The 12166-nt window shown below is 31.9% G+C and overlaps 1 protein-coding gene across 1 annotated transcript; it reads right to left on the minus strand.

Annotated features, from left to right (window-relative positions):
* Window positions 1-6857: 6857 nt before the first annotated feature.
* LOC133312390 (KIN17-like protein) lies at window positions 6858-10631 on the minus strand. The gene is made up of 4 exons (XM_061513568.1): window positions 10528-10631; window positions 10107-10166; window positions 9049-9142; window positions 6858-8688 (listed from the first exon to the last, which is right to left on the minus strand). The coding sequence occupies exon 4, from the start codon at window positions 8636-8638 to the stop codon at window positions 7526-7528; it is 1113 nt and encodes a 370-aa protein (XP_061369552.1). The 5' UTR covers window positions 8639-8688; window positions 9049-9142; window positions 10107-10166; window positions 10528-10631; the 3' UTR covers window positions 6858-7525.
* Between the last annotated feature and the right edge of the window lie 1535 nt (window positions 10632-12166).

A 12166-nucleotide genomic window follows, 5' to 3' on the forward strand; every position in this document is an offset into this window, starting at 1 on the left:
CTTTGTGTGGATCCTGTTTCAACGGAAACTTGATGAGTTAATCTTTCAATGAATGTGTAATATGAGAAAATAATTTCCCATAGTTTTTATCATCAAGAGTAAATAAGAACATCATATTAACATGAGAACATTGTTATCAAAAAAAAAAAAATATGAGAACATTAGGATTTCTCAAGATTTACTCTTATTTTATTTTTTGATAACAAGATTTACTCTTATTTTGAAAGTGAACTATAATGCAAATATGTTTTCTTCCCATTAATTTGTTTCGAAACTGGTAATTATGCTAAACTGTGTTAGTAGGAAACAATTTAATTGATCCTTTTTAACTTTTGGTATGAGACATTTTTTTGTGTGGATAAAAGTAAATCAATTTGGCCTAATTTTAAAATCTCTACACATAAAATAAGTTGTAAGTTCAACAAACTAAAAAAGTTGCTATAGAATTTGGTTTCATTTAGTTCAACCAATTATCCAATTCATTTGCTATAAAAGTTGTCATTTAATTGTATTTTTTTTTATGGGAAATGATATACTTATCACCAAAAAAGTTTACAACTTTTACAATTAACTTAGTCATCGTTAATTTTTGTCAATTTAACGGTTATAATATATTAAAAATAATAATTAATTAACAAATGCAACCCAATAATTTCTAATAAATTATAACCGTTAGATTGACGAAAATTAACGATGATTAGATTAGTTGTAAAGGTGATAAATTTTTTTAATAATAAATATATGATGCTTTTTTTATCACAAAAACTTCATATAGTTTTTGATGTTTAACTGGGTTTAGAAATGAAAATATCCAAATTTTTATAATAAAATCAATTTTCTTAAAACACAAAAACAAAAGTATTAACACAGTAAAATTATAAACGAACACAGTGCAAATTTAGCATTGGATTTGACCTCACACTGCACAAGAACACTAATTAAAAATGACATCCGAATTTACACAAATTAAAGTAGAGGAAGAAAGAGGAGGTGAATTTTCCTGCTATACTTTTTTGAGTTTTTCCCCCTCTAGCTATGTAAGGTCCGTTACAGTAGCTGCATCATGTATGTAATTTTAACCACCGCCACAATTGAGATGTGGCCCGTCCAATTTAGTCAAAATCGAGATTTTATCTAAGTTCGGAAAGGGAATAAAAAATCGTAAATAGTAAATCGTAAAATCGTAATACAAATCTTAAATTTTACCTGCATTCTAAAATTAAATTTCTATATACATATGCTTATGTATAAATTTTTTTAAGAAAAATAGACTACCTGTCACCATCCTTATACATTTGCATACAATTGTCACACTCTAAGGATCTAAGCTAATAAATCATTCAAGTTATTATCATCGAATATATTCTGTTGCACGTGATCTTCAACTACATCATTCAAAATTGTCTTCATCTAAACTTTTATCATGAGATAAAGTTCCTTCATTTTCCACAATCCATTCATCTTCGGATGAAACATCAGTAATGTTATATTCAACAATTTTTCGAACTTGCTTAACATCATTCCAATAGTTAAAATCGGGATTTAAATCTTAAAATCGGGACTTAAATAAATGTCTAAATCGAAATTTTATATTAAAAACGATTTTAAGTGAAATCTAAATCGTTTTAGTAAATATAAATCGTTAAAATCGGAATTTTAAGATTTAAATCCCGATTTTAACTACCATGGGCTAGTCCTAAACCAAGATTTTCTGCTTTTCTTCTAATTGACTCTTATGCCACTGGCATTTTTGTTAAATATCATTTTAAAGAGAATAGACATAATAATAAATTTATAAAGGGATTAATATTTTTTACCTTGTAAGAAATAATTGTATCTCTATACATATATAAAAACATATAGAGCTCATATGAAAAGAAGAAAAAGAAAACATAAATTCCATATATTTTTATATGTGTGTAAAAAATAAAATTATCTCTTAAAAAAAACATTAATCATATTTATATAAGGAAAAAATATTTCTGCAGATAAGTTATTTGCATTTATTCTCAAAACGACGTCGTTTTGGTATTGAAATCTTAAAAAATTATAAATATAAAGATTATTATAATCATAAAATAAATTAAAATTACAAAAACATCATGATTGCCGTCTCAAAATGACGTTCATATTGGGCTTACTACAGATAATTTATCTACAATAACTGCAAAAAAAGCAAACCCTTTATATAAAGGGGTTATGTTTTCTTACGTGAGAGAAAATATTTTTTTCTCATGTTGGTGATACAAAAGTCTTACGGGCTCCATCATTTAAGAAATAAAAAAATAGTCTTATGTCCATACATCGATACTTGTGCCAATTATTTTTTCTATTGAGCCCCACTTTAAATTGAGTGTGTAGAAGATAACAAATTTTTTTTGTGACATGAGACTACAATTATCCTTTTTTGGGCTTTATTTCTCTCATGGTATAGGAGAGATGTTATCTTATGTTGTGAGATAAATTAAGTGGGGTTTACCAATTTTTTTAAAAAGAAAAAGAAAAAAAGAGAGGGGCACATCTTTTTATGTGAGTGTGACATGAGAGATATATCTTATGTAACATAAGAGTATAATTTCCATTTCTTTATAAATTTTATCTTTACTTATATTTTTTTCTTAAAAAAGAAACATCAACTCAAAAGAGACAAAGAGGTTACAAAATCCGCTTCTAAAGTCATTTTTTCTTAAATGTCCCTTTAAAATAGTTTTTAAAAGTGAAAAACATTGATTTTTTTTTAATTTTATTTAAAATGTAATCGTTAACTTATAATATAATTTATAATATTTTTATCTATATTCTACGCACTCTATAAATAATTTTCTTAAATATTGTTTTCCTATTTCTGTAACATGTAATTAAGTAGTAGGCTAGTAGCCCCCCCCCCCCCCCCCCCCCCCCCCCGCCCGCCCACACACACACACGTGCATGGTGACCTAGGTTTAAAAGAAAGGTACACCTACAGAGTGAGGAGACGCAGTACATAAAGTAATGAAGCAGCAAATGTTTGTTCAAGAGAGGGATAGACCCTTGTGAACAAAAATTTGATTAACCGACACGTTTGTTTGATGGATTTGTCTTTGTCAGCTGGGGGCACCCGTGTCGTGTCCGAGGTTGATGTGACTACGTTCTCATCAAAGTCTTTCCTCACACTGTTACTGGAATTTACCATTTATTTGTTTTTCTCAAACTTAATTCACAATTATCAAACTTTATAAAAAAAAAAAATCAGGACAGAGATTATATATAATTACTAATGCTATACGAAAAAACAATGACTGAACCTGAAAATTATGGAAGGGGCAAGTAAAAAGGATTAAGAAGAATTAAATAAGGATGAGGATTCAGGACTAAAACAGTAAGGACAAGAAGATAGTGTCTCAAATCTAAAAAAGATTAATCAACTTGACTCTGTTTCTTTCTAGAAGTTCATAAAAAAATAATGGATTAATCCTTTTTATATGATGCAAATTCACTCTTAACGTATATCTAACCTTAACCAAAATTTAACTTCTTGAAATAGAATAATTTTGATAAGAATTATAGCAAGTGGTGCTTGAATCACAGTCATTAGTATATACATAAAATCAAACCATATATATTGATATAATATAGATAGAGAAGGAGGAGAAGATTTACTTGGGAGTAGTTTCACCCAGGATGGTGTTGTTGATCGTACATCAAATGGATGAAGATAAATTTAGAGCTGATGGAAAATTCCCAAGGGATCGCATGATCCAAATCTGTGAACCAGTAAAACAAAGCACAAATCCTGAGCTGCATGTAAATGCAGGATGGAAAAGAATTAGATCAATGCGATCCCTTTGGAACTCTCCACCTACACTAAGGTAGTACATCAAAACCCCTGTAGCCAAACAGCTTCACCAATTCAGGACCAGAATAAAGCTTCTATTGGACAAGTTGTATATAGGGTGCTCCAACAAGTAGTTGTGAGTTGCTTTCTGATTTATAAGGAAAAAAAATGAAGGTGGGGTTATTCATACTTTCCATTATGTAGTTTGTTTCAATTCCCACATGCACACCTCAAATGTAGATATGCAAATGAAACTGCTCGGTTTGTGAAATTACTGAAGTAGCTTTCATGATTATTTATGTACACTTGAAACATTCTCCTGTATTGCTTTTGGACTCATTAAGGTTACATAAAAGCATAAATATATTTGAAACAGAAAAGTTAACTTTATTACGGAGTTTGCATCTATCAGTCACATGACACAAAAAAGTTTTCTACACACATAATATTTTGTGGAGCCCGCACTTTTTGAAGCAAAAAAAAAAAAAAAAAACTAAGGCACACAAAACGAATCTCTATAACATTACACAATTATTTTTTCTACGACATAACTCTTATAAAACCCCTTTATTATTAATCCAAATACATTTTCATATTTTGCCATTTCCTTTTTCACCTACTAAACATCATTTAAAGAAAAATGTTTTCCTTTCCAGTTAACGTAACTGACTTGAAAACTTCAATTTCAAGCATTGATTTTCACTTTTTCACTTTTGATTGTTTAATTCTCAGGAACAGTTACAAAGGGATCAATCACGATATCTATCTGATCATAGTTTAAGAATAGAAACAAGATAACCTTGTGTGGACCTGAATCACCATATATCATATTAGGTAGAGTAACACTTTATAATATTATAAGATGAAAGAAAAAGAAAGGAAACTGCTGTACATTTTAGAATATGTAACGTAAAAAATAAAGAGGAAGAGCTATTCTTCCCTCTTTCCCTTATACTAACGGTAAAAAATGTGCTTTCCTTCTCATATCTTCGATTCCCACACACCATATATTTTGAAGGATACAAACCTCCTTTTCTTGTTCATGACCTGATCTGACTCTTATATAGTCTGACTTTTCAAAAATACTATTGGAAAACAGACTAACTATGTCACATATATGTACGTTTATGCACAAACCTTGAGTCCATTTACTCTGCAGTGAATTGTGTTTAATAATTATGGGACCGACAAGATAACGAAAGATTATTTGGTTTTTAAGGCTGGTGAAGGTTGCAATCAAACAGCTAATGCTGCAGGGGAGAAGCTAGGCATGTAGTCTATTTTTGATGATGACAAATATTACTCCTATAATTAAAATAAGAATTTTCCTTCATCATATGGTTTTGCTTTACAGGTTTACTTTCTCTACGTTAAATTCAAAACCAAATAGAATCTTTAATATCATCCACATATTGGAAGGTCAGTGATACCAAAAAAAAGTAATGTATTAAAAATGAGGTTTTGCTAATAATTTTGATAGCAGATATACTTGTCTTTGCTAACACTTCAGCATCTAGAAGAGGATAGGAGGATATACCTCGACTCTCAAGAAACTTCAGAATTTATCTTGATCAAAGTTTAATCACTTCACTTTGAAACCCCGAAACACGACCTTGAAGGGTAACAAAAAGGAGGTGCAAGCATTTGTTGACAAAGTGGATAGCAGAGCTACCAAGTGGCATGGAAGATTCATCTCCATACCTGGTAGAGATCAGCCTATAAAGTTTCTTCAATCTCGCCCATTCCTTTACACCAGACGCAATCATCTTTTATAACAAAGGATTTTGTTAACAATCTCCAAGAGAAAATAAGGAGACAAGTAAACAACCCTCCCCCAACCGAAGGAAAATAAACCTTGTTCAATGCAAAGATATCATAGCCTCTAAAGAGCAATCAACTTGGATTAAAATTTTTGAACATAGCTTATCTAACTTCTCTTACCAAACTTTCTTGGCATCTGTACACAAGGTCAAAGGCCTTTAGGTAAAAATTAACAATCAAAGAAAAATATCACTTCAGTTCTGAAAAGGAAAATTTCTTTAGCAGTTCCACTTCCTCTACTGCATGGAAACAATTCTATACTTATTTGGTATTACCTTAAAAACAAAATCTGCTTCAGATGGCAGACTGGTTTTGAAAGTGCACAAAACATTTTGAGAGACACTGAATCCTTAGAGACCATGAGTCTTAAACAAGATTTAGTTGATGATGGAGAGTGAAATCTGCAGAACATTCAAAACTTCCATCCTGAATGTTTCCTAAAGGAAATCATGGCTGCCCCTATCCTAATAAATGAAAATAAGTCATTCCTCAGGTTTATTTTCTTTTCAGACAAGTCTAACACCAACTCAATCCCATGACCAACTCAACCTACCCTTAGTGTCAGTCCAGAGATTTCCCATAGAACCTATCTTCTTAAGTCTTTTTCTAGAAAAATGGCTGTCTGCTACTCACTACACACTACTAATTGGCTACCAAAAAAATCTGAGAATCCTCGATTATGCATGTGGTGTCTTTCTAATTGGACTTTTGTAGCTCTAACCCCAAAGCCCCTCCCATTTATTGGTTTGTGCTGCGGCTAATTCGCAGCTGGACAAATATGAAGGAAAATGCTTAGGTTTTAGAAATTTGAAGTTGGTTGTAGCCTATGACAATGTATCGATTTGATATAGGATTGACGTTATTATTGCCTAAGTTAACCATAAAAGAAAAGGCCAGCCAACTTAAAACAATTTGAATTTCCTATCCTAAACCTCAAGATCAATAAACACTTGAGAGTGATTAATTGCAGACAGAATAAGTTCAATTCTGCCGACTAATTGTGAAGTCTAATCTCTTCCATCAAAAGTAATCAAATACAAGGTAATACTTCTCATAAATGCATATATGCAATGATAACGAGGTCAAACTGCAGAGAGTAGAGACAGAATAGATGATATGTTAAGCAATTTATTAAAAGCTAGCATCACAATGACATCAATCACTAGAAGAAAGGCACATATTTCCTTGTATTCAAAACCAATGAACAATCAACTTTCGTCTTTTAGCCAATAAAAAATGAAGAAAAAGTACATGTGCACTCTACAATACTCAAATGAATGCAGTTTAATTCTCCCATAATTACAAGCAATAGTGGTTCCTATTAGATGGCCTTTCTATTTACATGAAATGGAGAATAAGGGCCACTTCAGCATACCCTCATCCCCTACCTACCAATGTCCAGCTCCCTAATAATTCCAGTGTCAAGAAAACCCATAATTGAATTCAAACAATTTCCTTTATTTTACATCATTATCAAGGGAACCAAATGCAGCTCCAGTCTCTCCGAGTTTCCAGCCCAAATCCAAGGTTCCAGATACCCCATGCGATCCCTCCCTCCCACTACTTATTCAAGCGTTCTACCCATTTCCCTCCAAGTCTCTTAACTGTTTCCAGCTCAACCACTTGTGGAATATTCTTTTCTAACAAACCAATTGCTGAGACAGCAAGTTCTACCAAACTCAGATACCTTTTCCTTGTGTACAACTTAATGGGAGGAACCGTGTCAAAATCACATAAAGAAGAATAATATATTATCATTGGCAGAACATGGATGGTTGAGATCTCATAACTGGGTGCAAATTGGGCAGCAATCACGTTACTTTACAGATGTCCTCATATTCCATAGCTTTAAGTACCCTGCCATCATAGGGACCTTTTTCTATCAGCACCTTAGCACAAAAAAGATCTGTATCCACACCCAACACTCAACAGCCTGGCAATTGATCCACGATATGCCCCATTTACTATTTTTACACGGCCCCCAACTTGTGGAATCACAGTTTCAAGCTCTGCCTGATCAACTCTGAGCACATGCTTGCTTTCAAGCATTAGTATTTCCCCAACATACTTGTCAATCACCTTCTGCACAACACCCTTTTCCTCGTAGTATCCCTTCTTAGTCAAGACTTTGCTCATAACCTTAACAACAATTCCCTCGTGCAACCAATAATCCTTCCTGTTAATTTTTTCCTTTTTCTTCTCTTCATCCTTCATCATTTCATCCAAAGTTGATTTTCCTCCACCACTTTCTTTCCTCTTCAAATAGTTTCTAGGATTCCTTTCCTCATATTTCTCTTCATCATCAAACGCCACCACCCTCGATGCTTCACTCTTTTCTTTGGTCACAAGTCTAACCGATGACCCAAGAGAAAATCCTATCTTAACTCCATCTTCAACATTTAATTCCCTCGGATGATCAACATGTGAAGGCTGATCAGACTCGGGAGTAGGTATCAATTGCTCAGCCTTTTCAATCTGTTTCATGATCTCATTCTCTTGCTTTTCTTCGTCCACCATATCTGCTTTAATTCTCTTATTCTTCATCCTCTCCTTGAAAAGGGTTTCTGAATCTCTATCTATATATGTAATGAACCATCCCTTGGGTGTTTCTTCAACCTTACACTGGCCAGTTCGACCCAAGTACTTTACAAACTCAGTAAGCCTGGCCCATTGAGTGGAGTTCATATGAAGGTGGTCTCTATCATTTATGTATTCATTATAAGCTACAGTGGCAGCAACACGGCTGAATCGGTGGCTGCGCTTCACGTGCTCAAGAAAAGCGCTCTCAAACTCTTCAGAATAGCCCTCAATTATCTGATTTGGGTTTTGTCCTAAAACTTGCATTTGACACTGGTGCCCTTCACTCATGCAGTGGCATTTAAACCCATTCTCATCTCGGCATTGTTCCTGGCACATTTGGCAATACCACCTAAGTTTCTGTAGTCCTTTTGCTTTGATTCGATTGGCAATTGCTTTAGGTGTGAGAAACTCATTTTTCCCCATTCGGAAACTGGATGAAACGTTTCGGGCCAAAAAAAATGCTCTTGATGGTCCTGCCAACCAAACAAAAACAGCATTAGAACAACAGATCCATATCTTGGAGAATTTTAAGTACGAATTTTATATTAAAAATTATGGGGTAGGATATTGTATCAACCAATTAGGGTTACTACCAATGTTATTACCAATCAATTTCATTGTTAGATTGATTATGTTGATCCCACGCTTATATTTATTTCCATCTTTGTATAGTTATGATTCCCTATATATTTTCATATGGAGAATTTTCATATGAAACATCATTTTAATAATACACATTCCACTGAACTAGAACAGTTACATGAGATATCTTCATTTTAAGCTAGATAAGTACAAATAAATCAAATAGACAAAAAGAAGAAAAATGGGCTGACCTCAAATGCTAGCGCAAGATAGCAAAGCCTTCTTAAACACTTGTGGTTTAGTCCACTAAATCAGTTTGGTTTGATTTCTTGCACAACCCTAATTCTGAAAGAAAAACACATTATGAGTATGCTCATTTCAAAGGCAGAAAGTGCAAACAAATTACTATATAGCTCTTACAGGTGACTTTTCTAGATCGAACAATAACACTGGTCTACTTATTGGGTTTCAACAACCAAATCGAAGTAATCGAAATTTAGGTAACAGGATGGTGGAGGGCATTAACTTAGTTCCAAAACAACCTCCTCCTTTATCATTAAGCTGATAACTCCTGATCTAATGCTTTATCCAATTGCTATATATATAGAGGAACCTTTTTAGTCTTCCAAGCCCTCTGGTTTTAGTGTCCATGTCAATTTTTGAAACTTGATGTTTTAAAACTATAATATATTTTGGTTTCAAGTGACTTTCCTTAACGTATTAAATTACATCCTTATGTTCCTTAAATCTCAATTCTAATGAGCTGATAGTACACATGTTTGAACAATCAAACCAAGAAGTCAATTTTAAACTTTACTTGGAAGTGGATATGTATTGGATCACCAAGTGTCTATTCCATATGGATGTGTAAGATAACGAACCAAATCACATTTTTCTGAACTAATTTTGAAAACCAAATTAGTTTTACAAACTAGTTTAAAAATTAAAACGAACTATAAGAACTGGTTCAAAAACCAATTCGAATACTGGTTCGGTACCAGTTCAGAACAGGTTTGCATATCCAAGCCGGTTCTGAAAAAATAATAACAGTTTGGTTAAGAACCGAACAAATTTAAATCATTTTGGTTTAGTTCTGCCAAAACTCCGGTTTGGGTCGACACATACCCATCCTTATTTATTCGGTCACAACTATAAAGATAAACATCACACATTGGAAGACACTTGGGAAGCTACCCACAGACAAGAAAAGTAGAAAACATACATCTGAGAAGTAACCCTATAGGAAAACAGTATTCTTAGGCCTGAAAACTAATGAAAAGGGATAGAATAGCAAAGGAAAACCACTTACTTCCTCTTAAGTCTTATAATCGTGTGGAATGTCACTCCTGTCAGCTTTCTCCACAATCACCTGAACACAATTGGCATATATTTGAACAAGAGCACTTTAAGAAACACAGGTATTTGAAACAGAAACACAACCTCTTTACTTGGCATATTAAAAATTGTTTATAAAATTAGATAGTGAATGAATGAAGCAATTGTTTACACAGACTTGGGAGATTATATTTGTAAAGATCTATTTCTGCAATGAATGAAGCAAGGAAGGAGTTGGATTTCTAAATTGGGATCTTTGTTCATTGAATGAGATGATATAATGCCTACGCAGGAACCTAGGGAATGTGTTGGTCAATTGTGGATATTATCGATCAAAATATTTGTAATCTTGAAAGAAAAAGAAAATGAAAAATGGGTAGGGCATGGTCGTTCACCTTGTACGTAGGACGAGCACATGGAATCGTGGAGAGATTGTTGAACACGAGTGGGAGAGACTTGGGATTCGATTCTCATATGGTTTGATAAGCGACATGTAATCTAACATTGGTGTGGATCCTCATGTCATATTTAACATAATATCGTGACAAAATCTTAATCAAGATTTTGTTTTTTTTTTATCTCAATATTTTTTCTCCCGTTAATCCATATATGATTATAACATGGGAAAGTACTTCTTACGTGACTGCAGAAGGGAAAACTTGCAGCAACACATGATACGCGTTCGAATCTTGATTTTTTTTTTGTTTTTGATAGAATCTGCACGTGTATCCTAGGATCCACACATATATCCTACTGTTAAAAATTTATCAGCAGTCACATGAGAAGCGACAGACCCTTATAACATACAGTCATGTTAAAGAAAAAAGGATCCATTGAATTAGGGGAACAGCCGAACTTATTCATTTATCATTGGAAAAATTTATCACTTTTACAACTAACTTAATTATTATTAGCTTTTATCAATTTAACGGTTATAATTTATTAAAATAATATTTATTAAATTACACTTATTATTTAATTATTAATTCTCAATAAATTATAATCGTTAGATTGACAAAAATCAACAGTAATTAAATTAATTGAAAAAATAATAAACTTTTCCAGTGGTAAATGAATCTAACCCCATAAATTAGATTATTTTAGAGTAAAAACAATTATTTGAATTATAAATTATTTTAAAGTGAAAATAAGATAGTTTTACTTTGTAAAACATCAATTCAACTAAAAAAACTTAAGTTGTTAGGTGAATGCTTATTTAATGGTTTATTATAAACTAACACGTCTCATCACATGAGAGCCCATTAGCTAGACTTAAAGATCGACAATACACATGTCTACCTACATATGCTAAGAAAATTCCAAAGAGAAAGTGGGGAGCAATAATGATTGAATCTGTGACATCAAAGCTCTGATACAAAGAACAAATTTAATTCAAAAATTTAAGCTATTAGGTAAATATCTCTTAAATGATTCATATTATATTCTAACATACTCAAATTATAAAATATAACTTATTTGAATTATATTATTTAAGAAACTTTCAAGGAGGAACAAATGTAGACTATTGGTTTGATACAGAAGAGTAGAATATTGACTTAAAAATAGTATTTTGATTTTCTTTATAAGGCAAGAAAATTGGCTTGAGTCATTTTGATTTTTTTTTTCAAAAATTACATTAATATATATATATATATATATAATTTAATATTATCATATTATAATAAATAAAATTATTTTTTACAATCCAAAACGATTAATTTGAAATTTGAGAAAAAAACATGATAAGATATTAAATGGAATGAATTTGATGTTATTTAGTAAGGGTAATCTGATTAATTTATATAATTAAATTCAAAATCAAATTAATTTCAATAAATCTTATGAAATTTGATCAGATTTGTAAAACAAATGCAATGAAATATATGAAAATTTAAAAATCAAATCTTTTAATATTCTAAAGTATAATTTTTTATTTATAAACTAATCAAAGTTAATTTTAATAGTCCAAATACATTCCTAAAGAGGTTCTAAGTTAGGTGTTATTCTAAAAGTATCTTAGGGACGAAGAATTTT

This window comes from Gastrolobium bilobum, unplaced genomic scaffold (genome assembly GCF_033153095.1).
Source record: "Gastrolobium bilobum isolate Gb01-03AN ecotype WA unplaced genomic scaffold, APGP_CSIRO_Gbil_v1 utg5148, whole genome shotgun sequence".
Classification (NCBI taxonomy): Eukaryota; Viridiplantae; Streptophyta; class Magnoliopsida; order Fabales; family Fabaceae; genus Gastrolobium; species Gastrolobium bilobum.

Excerpts from the sequence above, each read along its gene's own strand:
- LOC133312390 (XM_061513568.1), bottom strand. The coding sequence starts at position 8,638 with ATGGGGAAAAATGAGTTTCTCACACCTAAAGCAATTGCCAATCGAATC.